At 39.0% G+C, this 22,134-nt stretch overlaps 1 protein-coding gene across 1 annotated transcript; it reads right to left on the bottom strand.

The window, feature by feature from the left end:
• Window positions 1-374: 374 nt before the first annotated feature.
• hcrtr2 (hypocretin receptor 2) lies at window positions 375-17,924 on the bottom strand. Its single transcript, XM_022763477.1, has 7 exons — window positions 17,708-17,924; window positions 5,444-5,622; window positions 2,757-3,000; window positions 1,711-1,826; window positions 1,377-1,597; window positions 976-1,097; window positions 375-544 (listed from the first exon to the last, which is right to left on the bottom strand). Exons 1-7 carry the CDS (start codon window positions 17,922-17,924, stop codon window positions 375-377), a joined length of 1,269 nt encoding a protein of 422 aa, XP_022619198.1.
• Window positions 17,925-22,134: the final 4,210 nt, after the last annotated feature.

The following is a 22,134-nucleotide window of genomic DNA, read 5'->3' as shown; positions in this document are numbered from 1 at the left end:
TTATCTATAACACCTGCTCTTCTATTGTTGTAAAAACCCATAACCTCATAATCTGCAATACTGATTCTGGCCACTGAACCAAATATAAAGTTATAAACACAAAATGGTACATTTACAATACAATAAAAGCATGTGCAACTGAAAATCATGTCACTTGACTTTATATCATAAAATATATATGGTATATGTTATCAAATACTAAACATTCAAATGTTTTTTTTGATAATAAATAGAGTTTCTGTGAATTACAAGTCATTGCCATGCCTTATGTTCCTGTCCATGTAAAAGAAGTGAGAAGGTCTTCAGAAAACAGTTATAAGTCTGTCCTTTGAAGTATGAGCTGGTCTTAAGAACTCCCCATCCAGAATTTAAGACTACACTATCTGATCTGATATGCGTGACACATTGTCCATGTTGTTTACTTGAGTTGACAGAGATTTTCGGCTGTCTGTGCTCGTTCTGGTCCTTATCCCCTGTGTTCGATTTTGGCCTTGGCCGTGACAATGGCAAGAAAAGGCTGCTTTGAACTCCCCGCGGAACTTCCCTGGGGGAAAATGGAAGAAACATGAATCACACTTTCAATTTGAACTTTTTCCTTACCACTTGTATCAAAAACAACATTTTTCAGGGTTCATAAGCATTATGACCGACAATTTTATCAGCGACCGATGTTTACAAGAGTTGATTGACTCTGGATTCATTGTAAATACATCACATTTCATTTCTTTTTTTGATACATTATGACTAATAGCTAAGATGTATATGCCATTATCAAAGCCATTAAAATGTAATAGCATCTTTGAATTCATGTGAGAGATGTTTGTGATAAATATAATCTTGTCTTACATATTACAACACATTATCAGATGAGGAATTTATAGCAGTGAGTTGTATTTTTGTTTCCAAACTGTCCACTAGAGGGCAGTGATGAGCTCATTCAACTGGTATAGGTGATGAGACAGGTTACAAACTTACCACTGAGGAAATTGTAGATGATGGGATTTGCTGCACTGTTGGCATATATGAGCCAGTGTGAGAAAGTGAACCACGCATACACTGTTTCTCTGTCATTTGTGTTTTTGAAAGTCCCAAAGACTCTGCAGGTAAAGCAGGACAAGGTATCAGCTGCAGATTCTTTCAGTTTGGCTTTTAATGCTATACTATGAATCATACAAATTGAAATCAGGAGGGCAAAAAACAAGCAACAATTCAGTCCTTTCAGTCGTGTAAATATACATGAAACTACCAAGGTCAGCTCCTAATTAAAAAATAGATGTAAAATGTCAGCCCTGGTTTATCACAGCCTCTGTTCTTGATCTCTCTCTGCTTAAATGTCTTTTGATTCTTTTAAGCAGCAGAGCTCGAGAGGTTATTACCTTTTCATGACATTGAGCACGCTGATTGGCAGGTAGCACAGGGCGAAAACAAAGAGCACCACGATCAGCATGCGAGCTGTCTTGCGTCGGGCTCGGACTTGTTTGATCTCAGCACACACCGTGCTGGTCCTGACCCTGACGGACTCTCCTCGGCCCAGACTCGGAGCTGAGCACTGTATGGGCCTCCACTTCCTCTGCAACACTGATGTGCTTCCAGGAATCTGTTAATAAAACATGTGCATACATCAGGCACAGTAAACCTGCCAGAAGAAGATCAGTTCACCCTGAGATTTTGAGCTGACGAAAAAAAAATTTTTTTAAAAACAATGCGAACCTGTTGACACCACAGCTTGTGACATATCTGGATATACGCCAGGACCATGAGACATAATGGTGCAAAGTAGGTGACAATGAAGAAACAGGTATGATAGACCTTTGGGTAGATCTCGGCTGTTGAGAAAAATAAAACAAACATCATTACAATTGGTTTGAAAACTAACTGCATGATCTCTCCCTAAGACCCACCCCCCTCAGTTACTGTTGCCAAGCCTGTCACTCTTTCTGTTCTCGCACAGCACATTCACATTTAGACTTATCTCCCAAAATGCACAGTAATTTTCTGAAACAACGGGTCTTCGGCTTGACATAGAAGTAAACAAAAGCATGCAGGCTTCTCAATTCTAAGACTGTGGATTTTGTTGGCTGAAAGAAAAGCATTGTTTGTGCATTGCATTGCAGGTTAGTGGAAGTTAGTCCTTGTAGGCCTGTTATGGTGCAGTATTTATCTGAAAATCTAACTAAAATTCTTGTTACATGATCAAAACTTTTGTGTATTACAGTGGCCTATGATTTACATTTGAGTTCTTGCTCATTGTGGGAACTGTTGTGGGTTCTCTCTATAATATTGTAAGGTCTTGACCTCACCGTTGAGATAATGTAAGTTGAGCTTTGGCACTATACAAATAGAATAGAATTGAATTGAATATTATTAGTCATCTGCATCTTAATCTGTAGCCCGAGATCAGTTGCTCCTGTCTCCACATACCGACGGGGGAATCATAGTATTTTTTACTAAAGATTAAAACATCACTGCAGTGATTCTGTTTCTCAGGCATGTTGTCAGTACTAATTTGCTAACCTGTTCAGAGTTTTGAGGGAGTATTTGTGTTGCACTTTGAGTCCATTGGAGTTGAGCTTTGTTGACTTGTAGTGGTGTACGTGTTCAACCTGCTGCTGCGGAAGGTACGTCCACCATGTCTTCTGTGAGCAATCAGTTTCGAAGGTATCGAATGGATAGCCTGCCAGGTTTACTCTAACCAAATGAAGTGAGAAGTCTGGCTCAATGTTTTTGTGTGTTCAGGGGGGATTGTGAGAACTAACCTCCCCAGTGTTCATCACAGACTGTGAACAGACTGGTCTTGTTTGTCAGTTCAGGCAGCAGGCTGCTGCACTCCATCACAATAGCCTGAGGGATCATGATGATGCACGATACAACCCAGATGACAACAATACTCTTGCGAGCCCTCTTGGCAGTGCTCTTGAACATCAACGGGTGGCAGATAGCATACCAACGGTCTTGGGCAATGCAACTCAATGTTAGGACTGATACAGAAACTGAGATGGTCTGAAAAAAAAAAAAAGAAGCACCAGTTAGACAGTGACTGAACTATTTTGGGAAAGGTATTTTCAGTACTCTAAAGTCAGGACCCAGAAAATAGATCCCACAGCTTCTTATTTTATTCATGGTTGCAGCTGTGACACCAGAGATATTCACCTGAATTTGATATTAACATAGTTTGGGGTGATTATGTGCAATAGTACACATTAATGAGGAACATTATTTCAAAATATACAGTTGCTGGGACTTTGTTTTAAATCTCTGAGACATTACGTTGCTCTAATGCAAGTCTTTAGCCAACAGTCGTCCTATTTAACTGTCAGCACTTGCAGCAGAACACAGTCATTTAGATTTTGAGACCAAAGATATGTAGAGATCAGAACAGAGATAATGAAGACTTAAATATGTTGTATCTCTGTCATACCTGTTTTTTTGCAGTCAGAGCAATTTCCCACAGACAAAGTATGGTTAGTATTAAAAAGCCTGAATGGTAAAACATCTTTGATAAATTTTGCAGTCCTTCACTGGAGGCATCAGGGCAGACAGTGTAGTGAAGAATGTGGCATCACAATGACTGATTTTATCTGTGTTTTTTTTTACTTCCAAGGCAAATCAGAACAGTAATAACTTCTATTCACCAAAATGTTGGCTTTCACTAAAACAGGTTTGAACCTTTCTGGAGGTCAAGCACAGACGGAGTTAGTCCATTTTATCTGAAAGATAATGGCCTACAGGTAATCACCAGCTCTGTAAAGTCCCAGATGAGAGAGAATCCGAGTGAAGATTAGCAGGGTTCAGTTGTAGTTTTTTTTTTTTTTTTTTTTGGGGGGGGGGGGGGTTTCTTTGACACCTTGATGGAGCTCAGTCTACACTCACCACGATCTAAATGCCGTTGCTCTTACAGAAGACCAGATGAGGCAAGATTTCAATTATGGAATGAGGAAACTGGACCCACTTCCGACGTGACATGTTGATGCATGAGAAACTTCCCACGCTGGAGATGCTCTTATCCAGTTTCAGGGTGTTGCACATGGTTGAGAGATTTCTATCTTCAGTATGTAGGAACCTACACATATGAGCTTAGTGCTGGGAAGGGTCAGGAAGTCAGAAAGTGAACTGCTGGTTCGTCCCTTTTAATGGAATTTGTTGACAGCTAGAGAAATGTCGGTAACCCCTGGGATATCCAGTACTGAGTTCAGCGGACTCAGGTACTAGCGACGGCAGAACAGCCCACTCTGAGCTTCAAAAACGCTCCGCAGAAACCAATGGGTGACGTCACAGAGGCTACGTCCATCTTTATTTACAGTCTATGGTGAATAACAGTGTTTGCTCCTCAGTTGCCATACAAAGAGGTGCAAGGGAAGGTGCAGTGGAGAGAAGGGTGCCAAACTGGCTCATGGACAATTCCACTAAGACTTAACACAAAGATCTGTTTACGGCCTAAATACAAATCAATAAAACAGTGCAAGAGAAAAAGTGTATGTTCTTAACAATAACCTCCTTAAACTGCTGTATCTGCTTATAAAGATTATAGCTGAAACATATATGTTGCTTTTTAATTTTAAAAATGCTGAACTTTAAGTGTTGATTATGTCATCTTTTTGCAATTGAGAACTAATCGTTTTCATTTTTTTTAAATGCAAGCAAATGAAGTAAACTAAGTAAGTACTTAGGTTTTATTAAAAAAAATATTCTTAACCTTGGTAACAAAACAGTCTCACTACAAAGTCGGTTTTGTAGCTATAATAAAATCAATCAGCTTCTGAAAGGACCTTGTTGGCCTCATAAAAGCAACAGGAGGTATAGTCCATGCAAGTGCTGCTGCAGCAGCAGCAGTAACAATACAGCAGAAAATCACACAACAGCAAGCAGGGTGAATGTGATCATCGAGTCCTTCAAATGGACTGCTAATCCAGTGCCACGAGGTGCGATATGTGTGGTAAGATAGCAGCGAGCACAGAAGGGGGCTCACACGTTTGTTAGTCCACATGATCCCTGTGGTTTACAGCTGCATCCATTCAGAAAATCTTGTGTACGTCAGTGATTCAGAAGGACACTCTGTGACATGGTTGTGATCAAATTCACTTTGATATAGATAGGATAGTGTAGAATTTCAGCATCTCAGTACAGATGTATTGTGGCCTACGGTGTGATTTAAATTGGATGATTTTCTTTCAGCAGATCTGTTGCAATAGAATGTAAAAAAAAAATGGAGAAGGCAAAAATCTTGCCCAAAGCGTCAAATCACCACGGGATAACATCAAAGGTTTCACACAGTGCACATCTCCTGGGAGGTTTTTTTACCCCCATGAATTAAGAGAAAGAAAAATATAAGAATAACAGAAACAAGAGTCTTGCCCTCTGTTCATAAAACTTTCATATGCGGAGCGGTTTAGATCTGGTCAATATTTCTAATATCCTGGTTCAAAAGAAGATGCTAATCTCTTACCTGCAGATAAGGCACGACTTTGCAAAGAGTGTTTCCAAAGAACCACGTCTCTGTGATGTCGACCACGAGACTCGCGGGCAGGCAGATGATGGTGACCAAGACATCAGCAAAGGAGAGATTCACTATGAAATAGTTGGTCACGGTACGCATGTGACGGTTTTTCCACACTGCAAAACAAACTGACAATGATGCACAATCAAAGACAGCCCAGAGACTCAATAAAGGCAAATATTTATCACATTAGTCCAGGGTACTGAATGTTAATCACTACTGTCTTGAAGGCATGCTGTCAATCACAGTTTGAATTAAAATCTAATTACATTCCTGTTTACATCGTTGATTCTGCTGGCAAACTATTGTCTCTTTAGAAATCACTTAGAGACAATTAAATTTTAATGTGTTAATGTGACATTTCCTGCTGAAACTGTCACAGTAAAGTGTTTTCACATTCATAAAAGTTTATCATTTTTAAGCAGCTCTTTTTATTATGGGCATTTTCTTTAAGCAGTTCGTTTACATAATGATCACTGGTGAATGATCACATTACCTAAATTATATATTAATTTTACTTCATGGATGACCTCCTCTGCCATGACAGCGTCTCCATTAATTTGAAATCGTAAGACAAGACCCCCAAGATCCAAATTTGATTCTCTGATAATGAAAGCAAATCAAGCGAACACAATAATGTGTGACCTTCTGTCAGATCAAACCTGAATGGATTTCAACATTTATTGAGTCATAGAAAATATAAAAACAAACTAAAAAGTTAATGGTGAATCTTTAGTGAAGCTAAATCTATTGCCATATACAGATTAAGACTGTGGAAAGCAGCCAAAGGTCATAGTGTGCGTATGTACCATTTATGCAAAATGCAGCTGCAACACAAATCTACACAGCAACTACGTAATGACGTAACTGTAATCCAGCGTCCAGAACTGACAGATTTGCATAATGGTTAAAAAGTCACATCAAAAATATTAGATTTAATATGAGATTGTATCTATTATCCAACCAACAGAACATGTCACAATACATCAAATGTATCTTGATACAATATCTAATAGTGCTTCACAGACATTAAAAAGCACAGTGGTGCAATCATGATATAAAGAATAGAGATAAGACAATAAATAAAATCCTTCTAAATTATTAAAAGAATAAAAGCATAATATAAACAGAAACTCAATTAAAAGAATTTTTTCAGTGTCAGCACAAGAAGTTTAGCAGCTTTAACAAGAAAAAAATCTAAAGCAGTGAGTAAGCAGTAAGACAGGATTACAGGAAAGCTATAAAAGCGCGTTTAAGGAAGATACTTAATGAAGAGGCAGTTAGCCATCCTACTCTCCTCTGGAGGATTGTTTGGGGGCCTGGATGGCACCTTTATTATACAGTCTGGATTTAGGAACCACCAGCGGAGCTGCTTTTGCGGACCTCAGAGCACTTGACAGCACATGGGGAATTAAAAGATCCGCAATGTAGCTTGGGGAAAACCATATCGGGCTTTAAATGTGATAAGTGTGGGGAACATTTAGCATCTATTAGCCTACTGCACACTATTAACAAAGCATGCCACAACAACAACACAACACTAACTACACAAACAACGACGCTACAGTGAAAGAATAGGTGAATGCAGTACCAAACTTTGACAGAGGACGTATGCAACAGATGAAATAAATGATGATAGAACGAACAACCTCTAATGGTTATGCAAATACAACTAAATGAGTTCAACAAGCACAGAACTCGCAGAGTTAACTATAAATGACAGGAACAGTAGGTTAATAACTTCATGACATGGTAGCATTTTAGATTTACATGTTCTCTTGCCTGGAAAGGTGTGGACAAATATTATAATGAGTGAGTGTATATATTAAAATTAATAATTATTAACTGTATATGCGAGCTGCTAAAAGAAGGTGGTAAAACCGAAGAAAAGAAGATACAACTGTGAAATACAAGGACCAGAATATGTCAAGCCAGATAATGTAAGACCATAAGACAAAACAAGAGCAGCAGTATGGCCCTGACAATGAGTGGTGAGAGGGATAAATTAAAAGAATCAATCATGGAAAAAACTGTGACAGTTAGAGGTGCAACAGGCATGAATATTAAAATCCCCTAGAATTAAAAACCTGTCATACATGGGTAGGATTATTGACAGAAGCTCAGGGGATTCATTTATGAAGTCAAAGGAGGATTTAGGGAGTCTATAATATCTATAAGACCCCCCTCACCCCTTCCCAAAAGTTTTAGATGGTGAAAAAAAAAGTAGCCAGGAGCAGAGGCTTCTAATAAAGGAGTACAAGTCTCAGATTGTACCCACAATTATGTTATCATATAAATATCCAGATTCAGTGATAATAAAGAATCATTTCACACAAATGACTTAGATCTTACACTGAGCAGCCCTGCCTTGAATATATTTGGGACTTTGGTATGGAGCAGTGGAGGAGATACAGGCCAGTAGGGAATATGATTAGATGGTGAGATATATGGGGAGAAGTGTGGGAAGGGTCTTGCGGAGGTGTAGGGAAGACCTAGGGAGAATTAAAAGCTATAAAATGGATAACATTAGACAGCAGTTTCTTGGTTTCTTTCTTATGGGTGGGTACTGTAGAGGTCCTGACTAACCCTGAAGTGATCAAAATTTCTGATAAATGCTCTTTTAAAGAGTATTGATGGGGCCGGACATTACACAGCAGACTCTCAATTGTGCAGCGTAGTGATTCAATGTCCTGGTGCAGCCGGGCTGATTGTCTAGACATGACATCACGGTTCCGGCGTGTATCATTTGCAGTGTGGACTCAGGGGTGAAGGTCAATGAGTGTTGGAACAGGTTTAATAAAATCCTCAACCTTTCTGCTGCTGAGACAATATGTGACGACAGAGGCAAGTTTAACAAATCTGACGATGGAGACCGCCAACACCAAGAATTCAGCACACAGCTGCCTCTGTCCGTGTCCGTTGTAGGTTGGTTGACGGCACTTTGGTGTTGCACATGTTACGATGTTGTTGCAGAGTCAATAAACCACCTGTGCTGAGTACCAACAAGTTCAGACAGTACTTTATTTGACTGTGAAGTATATCATGCATAGTCATAGCAGTGTTGGAGAGTAGTGAGCATCATGTAATTAAACTAGTGGTTTAATTACATTTTTTAGTAGCTTGTTTATCCATATGTGCATAGTCATTCAAGTACTTTTACTCTTTTTTTTACCTTTTTTTGTGTAGTTAACTAGGAAACTACTAACAATTTTGGGCCATAATAGAAACGTTTTTTTGGGGGTTTTTTTATGTATTTATTTTACCATTGATTCTCTCTCTTTCATCCTGACCACTGTGAAGGCGTGGCCAGGTAATGCATTTGTCAGGCAGTCGACACCATACACTCGACCGTTGTGTAGCACATGCACAAAAGCTAAGTGTGCTGCTCAATGCTGACACAGCGACAGGTGGATACACCTCCTGAATCTCAGTCTGAGGAAGAATCACCGTGGCAATACTTATACCATACCATAATAAAAGTTATTGTTTACAACGCCGAGGCTGACACTCCAGCACTTTCCCATGAATAGCTGAGTAGTTTAGTTTTTTGGTTTGTTGCGACCTGTAAACACTGTGGCACTTTTTTGCAATATACTGGCGTGTGACTTTTTTTATATTATGCCAGGTTATTTTGTTCTAATTTTGTATCAAACTTACATCGTCAGTTTGATCTTTTTTTTCCCAAAAGTCGTTTGAACTACTTTTTCTAAGTAGCTTTAGTTAACCAAAATAGATATCTCCCTCGAGTAGCTTTTGCAGTAGTTCAACTTCTTCCAGTGTAAAGTAATTGGTAGCTTGCAAAGCTATGCTTTCAAAGTAACTTCCCCAACACCAACAGTGTGTACCTGGGACGCAGCTGTTGCTTTTGAAATGCTTCAGCAATTCAAACATGGTGGAACATGGGCGGTAATGTGAATGTACAAAATGACATAGAGGATTTGTAAGGTGGGCGGAAAAAGTATGTTGACACTTGAAAATATGTATGTCTCTGAAAAGCAGCAGAAATGGATTTTCCACCCTGAAATATATATGAAGGAGGAATATAAGTATAGTACACTGACATCCCTGTAGAAAGAACATTAAAGTTTTAAATCAGGGAGGATTATATTATGTATGTATATTTGCCTCTACCACCTGGATCCTGATTTATTGTGTTGAGTGAATGAACTGAACCATCTACGGGTGGATGCAGGACTGAGAGCCACAGCAGGCAGAGTGGACAATCACCTCACCTCGCCTGTGGGGTGTAACAAGAAGGTCCCAGGTGTTCAAGTGCACAAGAGACAGAGAGAAGAGGCCTTCTATGCTTATTTCAGTTAAGTATGTCTCTATACCATCATTTGGATTCAGCTACTAAAACCAAAATGTGTATGCCGGTACATGTAGTATTTTGTTTACTTGCCCCACAGGCTATTGATTTAAATGACGTACCATGCTGTGTGCCATGTTGAAATGAAGTAGAAACCACACCCACCGGCTCAAATCCGCATGGTTAAATTTTGGAATGCTGTATAAAGTATTCTGTCTGATCAGACATGTGCTTGGAATAAAGTTGGCTGGAGCTATAGGGGGAATTATGGTGCGGGTGGAGGGCTTCTAACCCCACAAAATTTACTGTTTTCTGTTTGCTGTGTGGTGCTGGGCCGGCAGCATACAGGGGGTTTATCAGAGCTTTTAGTCTGAAACAGCTGCCTGCTATGGCTGGAAGTTATGCAAATAAGAGCGGTGAGTAAGTAAATTTACTAAACAACTTACTAATACTACTTAATTACTTATTTAACAAACATATCATTGTCTTAATATTGTCCTTGCACTCACTGCATTGAAGCAAAATATACAAACATTTAGTATTTCCTGAATGGGGGGGGGGGGGTCCAGTTCTACCCCCTACCCCAAAACTGACTCCAAATTGGCCTTTTTCACATCTGATATTTTGATGGAAACTGAAGCAGCTAAATGGAATTAATCCTTTATTGTTGTTAATTACATCTGTGTCTTTTCCTACTGTGAAATGGCAAAATGCCAGAGGGGCTTGTAATTTGCATGTCAGTCACAGTGAACTCTATGTGAGGTTAAAAAAAAAAAAAAAACTTGGGTCCATTTGCAACAGAAACATATTAGTTCTGGCTCTGCTCCTCAGTGAAATCAAAGAGCGAGCGAGTTCATCTTTGCACTACATCATCAAACACAAATACTAATAAGAATGATAGAGATGACAGTTTGCCTCTCTGAAAAGCTGGAACAGCAGTGTGGGGGTCATGTCAATCAGGCATAGTCAAAAATAAATGTAAATGTAAATGCCCACACAGTCCTGAGAAGAGGTTTTCATCAGGCAACACAAGTGAGAACACCTGTAGAGGTGAGCCACAGGTGCACAGAGCATTTCCATTTTGTCCTTTTTACTGTGGTACCAGACTTGGGATGTTTTCTATGGCTCTTTGTTATTTCAGTGATGTGTGAATTCACTGGTGCTGACCAACTGCTGTCAGATCTATTTAGCACAAATGTTTTTCTTGAAGCCTTGAAGCCCCATTGGACGATAACAAATCTTTAAAATATAGATATTATACTGTAGACCTGCAATGAATTATGTAAGCATGATGAAAAATCTAGACCGTAGCTGTAACAAACACAGAATATAGTCAATGACATTATTTTTTATGCACATCTGATCAGCACTGTGGATATGAAAAGTTGTAACAATGCCATGATCCAATCACTGCATTTGCAATGAAAACCTAAAGATAGTCAAAAATATTATAACAACATCTAATAATAACATCTGAGCCAATCAAAACATTTGCTTGGTTTGTGAATTAATTAAGGTATTTTTAGTGATTTTACACACATGAAGAAAGGGCAAAACAAACATTCTCCCTCCACTTTCTTCTTTTGCAAATCAACAGCTAGTGAAGATAGACGGACATTTCTTTTCTCTGCTCCGCAGACTAAGACGCAAGTAACCTCCTGTTCTTCCTCAGTGTATCTCTCACAGCTCCCCACGATGTTACAGGCACTGTCACGAAAACTCAGATGAACAATAAATCCCCAGAGGACTAATAGATTCACATTTATTCAAGCACAACCACCCACATCCACCTTTCAGTCTTAAGAATGACAAAGATAGTGCTGTAAGTATTTTCCAGTTGGAGATTAATTTTTCCCAGTATTTCATAAATACTGATACAAATACTGATACAAATTTCTGGAATTTGTGTGCACATATATGACATCTTATGTAGGCCTACAAACTATTATACTGTAACTACAATATAAGAAGTAAGACTATATTGTTAAAAACCTTTTCCACAAACAGCAATGGACGGACATGGAGCCATTTTATCTGGAATGGAAAGTAGGACAACTCCTATGTCTTTCATAAAGACATGTGGTGTGAACATCTGCCATGACAGTGTTGCCAAAAAATAAATCTTCAAGATTAAAATTTGAATGCCAGTGCTACCAAAATAAGATGCTTCTTAGAAAATTTACTGTTTGTGCTTTTGAACTCATCCAATTTCATAAACACATATATGAACACCAGTCAGTGTAAGTTAAATGAACAATAACAGTACAAAAACGTAACCAGTAAGGAGGGGGTTTAGGCAGTGGAGGGCGCTGCAGCAACAAACAGCACTGGCATGAGTGTACATATGGGCAGAGTAGCAGTGAGCGTCAGGCTGTAATGGTCACCTTGTACACCTGTATGATTATGATTGGATGTTGCCAGTCAACAAGCAGCTAAACAGCTGATGAACAAGCCAGTGAATGTCAGTGCTACTAATCAATCACACACAAAAGAGAATAAATAGCAGCATTTATATTGTGCTTTTATCCAAGGCAATTCAGTTTGCCTTTCATTCACACTGATGGCAGGGAACTACTTTGCTGGCATCAGAGCATCAGAGGCAGCTTTGGCTTCAGTGTCTTGCCCAACAACACTTCAACATGTGGATTGGAGAAGCTGAGGACCAGCAACAATATAACTCTCTGTTTTGTGCCACTGGCCTTCAGAATAAAAGCTGAGAATTGTAAAATTTTCTTAAATAATTATAAAGTACTCTAATTGTCTTATCTACATAACACCAATATAGACTAATAATTGGTGCCAAACAACAGTGGCGGCAATACTGAACATGTAATTGTTGCCATTGCTCTTAGCTGAACCCAATCAAAATCAAGAAGACTTGACAGGACATTATGGTCTTCTGCAGACAGGTTTTCAATGGTTATGACGTGTGTTATTCACACAGTTGTGTACTTGATTAGTTAATGTTAACCAGCCCATGAGAAAGAATCTCTTCACGCTTCATCTCTTCAATTCATCCTGCTGCAGTTTCCTCAGTGAACTCTTTCTGAATCTGTTTGTGCAGTCGATTGCACAACAACAGCTCCTCCCGATTTTCGCATGCATTCCCTCTATAGAAGCAGCGTAAGGACATGACTTCTTATGCAATATCCAAAAGAGAAGTACTATTTGACTGACTGTAAAGTATTCTAAAGACTCCTGCACCATGGGTGCACAAAACAACTTCAGCAATATTTTTTGGTTTGGAGTTTTGTGTTCGCCTTTCGATCAAGCTGCAGGTCTGCCGAGCTACCAATTAATATATCATCAGTAAAGTGCATCTGAGGTTCTTGTCTGATCGTCAGTTTGTAACAGCATTGCCAGCCACTGCTTTTCCTGCTGCCAAAGGCTCAAACATAACAGAGCTTAGGCCTGGGAATGACAACACATCTCTTTTTCATCCTCTGCCATAAAAACAGATGATGGAGGAGTTGATTGATCCTCAGTGACTATTCTTTGTCCTGCCCATTGTTGACCTCTTTAATCAAGTCCCTCTCAATGTTAAGTCCTGTCTCAGCATCCTATTTCAAATCATGTCAAACCACTGAGGAAAATTACAGTCTCAAAGCCATTTCATTTCAGGTCTGGGACAAGCAGCGTGGAGAGTGTACACATCCCAAAATTTTTTTTTACAGCTGCCACATCAAAAACTCAAGCACACTTCAGTCTGACTTCGTCAAGGTGAAACCCATTTTATTTAACAAAGCCCAAGAAAAGATTTCTGTGAGGTCGAAATATTGGTCCATTAAATTCACAGCACCATCATTTCCAGGCTCTTGAACAACAAAATTTTGACTTTCAGTATATTATACTTCAAAATCTTTGTATAAATAAACTCTGAAACAGTAGTAAAAAGGGCCAATGGAAATATATGACATAAAGCCATTGACCAAAGGCGGTAGCTTCAGTGTTTTTTCGGTATTACCCAAAGAATCCATCCACATCACAGCTGACTTCACTTCCCCAAGAATCTACTCACCAAGCCTTGGAATCTAATGCCAGCCAGCGGCCACAAACGCAATCCAACCGGATGTGCCTGTTGTTTTGTTTCTGCTGCATGTTTAAGTAGGTAACTGTTTGCTATCAAATTAGCCATGAAAACAGGAGCCTTTCTCACAAAGCAGGATTAGTGGGGTTGATCTGGTCTCACTGAGGTGGCTCGAATTCAAACAGCTCTCCGTTGTTGTGGTAACTAATGCTGCAGACCATACTGCAAGTTTTGCTCAGGCTTCTGGCTCAAAACATATTAAAGAACAATCAGTCAACTGTGTGGAAAAATGGAGCAGCATTTACACAACATCCCATAATGGACAAAAATACAGTATAACATGTAAGTGCTTTTGAGCCCGGAGTGCTTTCCATGACATAAATGGAAATGTAATCAATGTCCAACCCAGGGTATAACAACGGGACTTCTAACAAATACCAGGTAGCTACTATACACTATCAGAAATGAGTAAAAGGTACTGTTGCAAATGAATTGTGCTGCTATTCTTTCATATCCTACGCAGTGATTAGTTCAGTCTGGATGGCTGCATCCATATTCCATCACTGTGTCTCTGTGGAAAATGAGTCTTTGTGCATATAAACGGTTTTAAAGATCTCCTCCATTATCCATTCTGACTACATGCATTTGCTATTACATACTCACATTTTTGGACATTTGCTTTCACCATTACAATTAATAAAAGAGTATGAATTATTATAGAAAAGTTAAGTTTATGAGTACACATTAGCATGTTTTGCAGGTTGGCCAGTTGGGAACTAGTTCTTTTTTTAAAAATGCTGTTTGATTTCAGCACAACACAAGATGAAATCCTCCGTCAGCAAGCCAGATCTGAGACGTTGGCACACACACAAAAAAAGAAGGGGTCTGTAAGTAATGAACTCATCGCAAACCAGGAAGTAATTGACACCTATAAACTTGCACTAGGTGTGCTCTGGCCTGTGGGTGGCTGCCACAGAAACAATTATATACACCTGCTTGAATTGAATTGAACTGAAAAAAAGACACAGCTCCTCTTTGATCTCCTGCTTTTATAGTCAAAATTAAAATACTGGCTGAACTTTGGTACTCTATCACAGGTGGGGATCAGCTTGTAACACATTTGGTGGCATATAGATAGATAGATAGATAGATAGATAGATAGATAGATAGATAGATAGATAGACACTTTATTTATCCCCTAAGGGAAATTCATAATAAATTATTATAATACATTACCTATTATCTAAATTGGCCCCTGCTGGCCACCTCTGGGCATACAGGTAATTGGCTTGTTAATTAAACCTGCATTAGCTGATTTTTTTTTTTTTTTTTTTGGCATCTTAGGGTTGCCTGTTTGCACAACACTATCATTCATTTTGAGTTGCTCATGAAACTAAGACCAGGCTCCACTGTGTTTTCCAGCTAGTTGCTAATGTTTACTGTTTGCTGTCTAGAGCTGGGCCTGCAGCATACAGAGGGTTTATCAGAGCTTTTCCTCCCTGTTAGGGCTGGAAATGATGCTGATGAGATTCAAACCAAGACATAATTACCTGAAAGATGCTAAAATGCTTCATGGAGCTGAAGGCCACTGCAGAATCAGATAATAGTTCTCTGTGCATTTACAAGCATCCCTTTTCACATACATTGATTGCTCATATCAACATTTTGATTATAGCAGCTTTAAGTAAGGAAGAACATGCAGTTAAAATTTTAACATCCCAAAACAAAAACAACCAAGTTAAAGTGATTAAACGTGAGTTATGTATTTTCCTCCCTCTTCTCTTCTGGTGATGTTGTTGCCGTCCTAAAGTCTGAAGGGGACAAATGGCTTTCCTCACATCTTAAGGTTTTACTGAAGAGTACCCGTGATTAAACTGTGGTGGCATCTCTGTGTCCAGTTTTAGGCAAAGCTGCTGCAAACATCAATAGAAAACAATATTTTGGGCACAAAAGCACAAAGAAAGATACGCTAAGATGATTTTAAAAGCCTTTTACTTCTGCTGTTTGCATTTCATCTAATGGAGACAGTTATAATGACCACCTGTCAGCTGTAGCTCTGGAAGTAATGGCCTGCCTGATGAAACCACATGCCAGCTCTCCCCATAGTATCCCCTTGATTTGTAAGACAAAAAAAAAATGCAAATTTCACTGGAAAAAAGAAAAAAAAGACAAGTTAATCTGCTGGTCAATTTCTACACATGGAATAATTATTGAAGCTGCAGTTGAACCAATTATCTCTAGACACAGCAGGCCCACTGGAAGAGTAAAACATATTAATAGGCATATCTTGGTATTTTTTGACATTTGCTCTTTTCTGTGGGAGTCAGAAGACTTACTGGTGTAGTTGCCTGTTTGTGGCTTTCACACTGTTTGAGTTTAGTACAAAGGATAAGTCTGCAGTATTACTGGAGTCGTCTGTGCTGTGAAGATCAAATCCAGGAGCCCACTGACTTTACAGAGTTGATTGAAACTGCTGATTGAAACTATGTCTCATTTCTGTCATAACTTGTGCCATGCCTGTGTTATTTCCAGTCGATCAGTCCATTAGATTGTGAGACCTGCTGGACTGAGCTGTAAGGCAGGATAGATTATTGCTAAATTGTCTGCAGCATTTGACATTTGTGTTGCTCCTAAAGATAGTACTATTGATGAGTAAACTATAGAGCTTTTATTGAAAAGCTTTTTATTATAAAAAAAAAAAAAGTCTTTGAAATATGTAAAATCATTAAGTATTTTAGTTTTTGTTTTATTTGGGCTGCAAGATTTCATCCAAAGTTAGCTTGAATTAAATGGTGTGGCATAACAGCCTGGCATCACCAAAATGGTGTATAAATAAAACGCCAATTTCCTTAGATTATTTCACGTGTTATTTATCGATTTATTTCACACAAGGTCCTGTGTCTTTTAAGTGCACATAGATAAACTGCTGAGCCATAACTGCTGCCTCAGAAGAATGTGATTTTATTTATGATGAAAATGGCTCTTCAGATGATAAAAGAAGGAGGACTCCTGCAGTGAGATGAACGACACAAATCTGCACAGAAAGAGTCGAGGCTGAGATGGCTCAAACTGCAAATGGGAAATCAGCAGGTTGCCGCAGAGTACCCGTGGCCACCAGAGGGCCCCCGAGAGCGCCTGAAATGTCCCACAAGCGAACTTCTCTGTGTGTGTGTGTGTGCGTGTGTAACAGAAACTCCACCAGTGGACTATTACACAGTAATATGCAAAAAACAAAAACAAAAAAAAACAAAAAAAACGCAGTGACAGACAGACAGACAGACAGACAGACAGACACACACACACACACACACACACACACACACACACACACACACACACACACACACAGGTTCAATGGTAGATTTGCCTGCTGCACAGCATTTCCCTCCTAAACTACAAACAGCAGCGGAACAGCACAATAAAAATTAAAATTAAAAATGAAATGAATAAAAGAAACTGAGAGAAAAAAGACAAAACAATGACAATATCGTGATTTATTACGTCAATCTGAAGAACAAACCCCCCCTCCATTTCTTTTAGTGCGAGAAAAGTGCGCCCGTGCACGCGCACAGCCTCCCTCTCTGAAATATAGGTTAAGAGATATTATTTGTACAATCTACCTTTGATAATCTGCGGCTGCACTGAGAGACTCTGCGCTCTGTGACGTCTCCTCCCTGAGCTCTCTCCACCAACAGCTGCACCACTGCGATTAAAGACAAACTGTAGTCTACTATGATACATCTTTCATTACTGTACCATTCCATTTCATTTCCTTTGCAGCAACGCACTACTTCATATGCTCCAACAAAAAAAAAGAGAGAGAAAAAGTTATTCAAAGTATGTGTGGGGAAAGAAATATATCAAAGATAGAACCTACCAAGCGAGTTTCCAATGAGTGAAACGAAGAACACAATAATGTAAGCCACAATCAGCACCCATTCATACTGCTTGGGGTGTAAGTACTCTCTCCAGATGTATCTCAGAAGTTCATCGTCCTCATCCACAGTGGAGTGCAGATGAAACTCCGTGCTGTTGGCCACATATGCAGAAGATATACAATCCTCGCAATCCATATTCCCAGTGATGCCAGACATCATTCGAGCTGTTAGTGTGTCTCGTTGTATTCCCGCTGTTAATCGTGTGTCTGCAGTGACCGCAGGTTGTTGAGCAGACTGCCAATAAGGACGCGGCACTCTAGCGCGATAATAACGCGCTCCACAGACCCCGTCGGTGTGACGCTGATTTTCTCCTCTGTTTCTTGTGCTCGGCCACAACAGCAGGGTCAAACACCAACAACACAGCTGATTGTGGCCAGCAAGGAGCTGTGAGATGTACTGCCCACCCCACTTCTCCTCAAAGGACAGAAAAAGGGATAAAAAATTAAAAAAAAAAAAAAAAAAAAAAGGAGAAGGGGCCAAGTCTGAGAGGAGAGGCAGAGGGATTATAGGGGGGAAAAAAACTTATTGTCTGGTCCTGAATGTGTGTCCCAGCCTGTGCTATTTTCTGATATGAACATTTAAGCATTCCCACAGAAATCTGACAAACTGGTTCAGTGGCCTATCATATTTCAGGTTATTTTATATCACCTATATATCTGCAAATGTTCTCTCTAGACTTTCTTAAATGTAATATTAAATTCAAACTTTTATTTTTATTTCAACACTTCCATGGGGCATATTCAATTCAATTCAATTCAATTCAATTCAATTCAATTAACTTTACTTGTCCCCAGGGGACAGAAATAGACTATACTACAAAGAACACACAACATGTGAGAGACAACTGTACACATTAAGAAAAAGAAAGGAAGTGGTGCAAAACAAACACTATACTATGTAACTATAATGAGATGGACAGTAACAAGACAACCTGGGAAAATACCATCACTAGTGCAAATAAATACTGTACACATAAATAAATAACTGACTGTACTCATTATGATAAAAAAATAGCCATATGACAGATAGTCTTAGTGCAATAAAAGAAACTATATTGAGTTTTCCCTGTGGTGGACAAGGAAATGTAAATGATTGGTTGACTGGATATTGGGCTGCAGCAGCTTTATCTGTTTTGAATTCTGCACAAGAGCTCCGTCAGGAGCCTCTGAATGAGGAACGGCTGCATAAATACTCCAAGGGCGACTTGAGACCATTTCATACACCCAGTTAACCTGCATGACCAAATTGCGTGAGCTGTGAACACAGCAGTGCACACCATCAAAGTAAATTGGGTAATTTGTCTCAAAACGTGGCTAAAATGATGAAATATTGACAGGGTGGGAATGGTGTGACAATAGGTCTTTTTTTTTAAAAAGGACCAATTTATGGGGAAAATATAAACTTAAATTATCACAGTAAATTAGATGAAGTGCTTGTTTTTTTATGTCTTCAAGAATCAGTCTTTCCACTGTCACTGCAATACAATGGGTGCAAACTAACAGTGATCATTTCTCACATCATCCTGCTGAATCCCAGGCTCTTTTTTTTTTTCATACAAAAAAATAAAAATAAATAAAAAATACGATGCTGCTGATGAGTTTGGCTTCAGTGAAAAAAGTGGCCCCAGATGATAAAAGTGCTGGAAACAGTCAGTGAGACAAACAAGACGAAACTGCACAAATGGCTGATGACAGCTGAGGTCGAAATGAATCAAATCCCAAATTTGAAGGGAACAAGTTTTTGTTCACCCATGCGTGACATACCCCATCAGCCTTGTCAGATGAGCTATGTCATGTCCCAAATATCATCTTTTAAATGGATTTTAAAATATACTCTCACTAGATGGACATTTACCATGACCAATCTTTGATAAATCCCCTTATTTGGCACAAAAGTGTTGGGAGACAGATGGAAGTGTGATTCATCTTTTTTTTCATAGCAACTTGAGGTATAGATATATTTTTGTCCTAATTATCAACATTGTTATTTGATGTTCCAGACTGCGCAAAACTGTAATTCCATTATTAGGAGACAGCAGGTTTCCTCTTTGCAGGTTTCTTCTGAACTCCATTGTATAAATGTGATGTGTCTCATTTCTTCATCAGAAGACTCATATAATTGACTCTCCTGTCTCAGCCAAGATTGTTAGAATGACTCATCATTTCTCAGAGAGCCATCTTTATTCCATAAGCATAGTGATCGTGGGATTGTCAGTTTTAAGTTTTGGTCTCTTGTTAAGTCTTTTTTCAGTACAGGTTTCATCAAGTTTGTTTGTTTGCTATTACCAAACGCTGGACGTTTCAACCATTTATTCCATTTCTTTCATCTGTATATTTCAAATTCTCTTCTTCTCTTGCCAACTAGTTTTAAAAGCCTTCATGTTAAAGGAATAGTTTGACACTTTGGGAAATAAACTCATTTGGTTTCTTGCCGAGTGTTAAATGAGGACCTCAATACCACCCCTCACGTCTGCAAGCTGAAGCAACTGCTTGCCATATGTATGGTGCAGTACAGTGTACCAAACTGTTGCTGTATATTGGAGGGATTGTCAGAGGGGCAGAAATGAAATATGACTGTGATCCTGCACATCTTTGTTCCTTTAGTTCAATTTATACTCAACAAAAAGAAAAAAGAAAAAAAAAATCACATGAGGAAACATGAAAAAACAAAGGTGTCAGAAACAATGAAGGTTCCCCTCAGTGCTCACAGGGAGACTAGAAACTGAATGACTGAGACTCATTCTCTACAACTGATTACAACCATGATCGAACCCAGTTGCAAAATTATGATTCTACTTCATTATTTCTGTGTCATTTAAAATTAATGGGCTGCTCTCAAAAGTGGTCTGTCAATTTAAAGCCTTATTTTAAGTATTTCCAATACATGGTTGCCATGACACCACAGTCAGGTTTTTGCATATAACAAAACCCGATCCAATCCTGCTGTCCTTTCTGGAGCTTTGGCATTTGCTGTTGTACTCCAAATAATGATTATCTGTAATTAAAAGCTTCACACAAACAGTCATCAAACTTCCAACACCAAGGACCCACACTCATTTGACTTTTCTCTTGCGTGTTTGCTATTGATCAGCGAGCGCAGCTAAAGTATCAAGACTCTGATGAGATAACAAAAATGACTCAGTCGTGAGCTTAAAGTCAAGTGCTCGGGCCTTTGAGGCTCCTCTTTGCTAATCAGATCCAAGTCTGATTAGCAAAGTCCAAGTTTAAAGGATGATCACAAATAAGCAGCAATTTATTTCTATCTTCAGTTCCAACGATGCCCTCAAGCTCTAACTCCTACATCAGCTCAGAGGAGGTGACAACATGGAACTTTGGCACTCATTATGAACAATAAAGTAATCAAACAAAGTGTTCCCTTTAATGGAGACTGAAGTGTAGAACACTAATTTATAAACATTTATCTCTGATCATTTTTTTCCTATTTAATGACATCTAAAGAGTTATCAATTATCCAGTCAGACAGATCACCTGCACAAGTCATTAAGCTCACCGCACAATAAACTGTGTCTTTCCATTTGAACTAATGAATAATTATAGGTAATGGCTCCATTGGCTCTTTCTAAAGATGTGAAAAAGCTGGACCCGGAGACTTGGATGTGTCACCATGCTGCTGCAGGGGTCAAAATGTGAAAATTGTGAAATCTTTCAACCACTTTCTAATGAATTTCATTTGCCTACCCATGACTTTTTATAACTTCTTTATGATTGAGACATAATCTCCAAAAACATAAAGAATGGGAAAATATTTGTAAACCATGACCAAAACTGGAGAAACTGTGCTTAAAGCTGGAAAAAGCGAGGGTAAAAAGAGGAATGATATACGAAACATAAAATGTATTTACTTTTACTTTTATTTGCTGCTCCTCCTTCTTGTGTTATTATAAGTTAAAACTGTTTTTTTGGGGTTTTTTTTGCGCAGGTTGGGTTGGTTCTGATCAGATCTTGCATCTTGACCGCATGCAGAGTATGTTTTGTCATGTGGCCACCGTCAGCGAGGAGACGATGTCTCCCACACAGGAGCTAAAAGACACTGTAAAGTTTAACACTCGCCACGTCTTTCAGTATCTGCTCCTGATAAAGACCCAGCTGTCTTGTACAACTCTAAGCTCTGTTTTAATTATTCCTCATTAATTTTTCAGCATTATCTGCTTCATGGCTCATCGCAGTGCATTCTCAGACACTCCATCACACCGCTGGCTCTCACACAAAATTGCGTTTATCCCACTGATCTATGACTGGAACTTAGACCTGCCTGTGCCTGCGGGACTATTTCACATAATCATGGCCTTCCCTTGCAATCACTGAATGGATGTAGTGCTTAGCATTTACACCAAGGTCTCATACTG

The sequence above is a fragment of the Seriola dumerili genome, unplaced genomic scaffold (genome assembly GCF_002260705.1).
Source record: "Seriola dumerili isolate Sdu_G_001 unplaced genomic scaffold, Sdu_1.0 BDQW01000024.1, whole genome shotgun sequence".
Classification (NCBI taxonomy): Eukaryota; Metazoa; Chordata; class Actinopteri; order Carangiformes; family Carangidae; genus Seriola; species Seriola dumerili.
The sequence above is the reverse complement of the archived record's forward strand: the minus strand, read 5'-3'. Positions and strand labels throughout refer to the sequence as shown.

What these genes read in the sequence shown, in the direction of transcription:
- hcrtr2 (XM_022763477.1), bottom strand. Translation starts at nt 17,924, where the DNA reads ATGTCTGGCATCACTGGGAATATGGATTGCGAGGATTGTATATCTTCT. An exon ending in ACTCATTGGAAACTCGCTTG is followed by an intron (nt 5,623 to 17,707) that starts GTAGGTTCTATC and finishes CATCATTGTCAG; the next exon opens with TTTGTTTTGCAGTGTGGAAA. An exon ending in GTGCTCAATGTCATGAAAAG is followed by an intron (nt 1,098 to 1,376) that starts GTAATAACCTCT and finishes CTTTACCTGCAG; the next exon opens with AGTCTTTGGGACTTTCAAAA.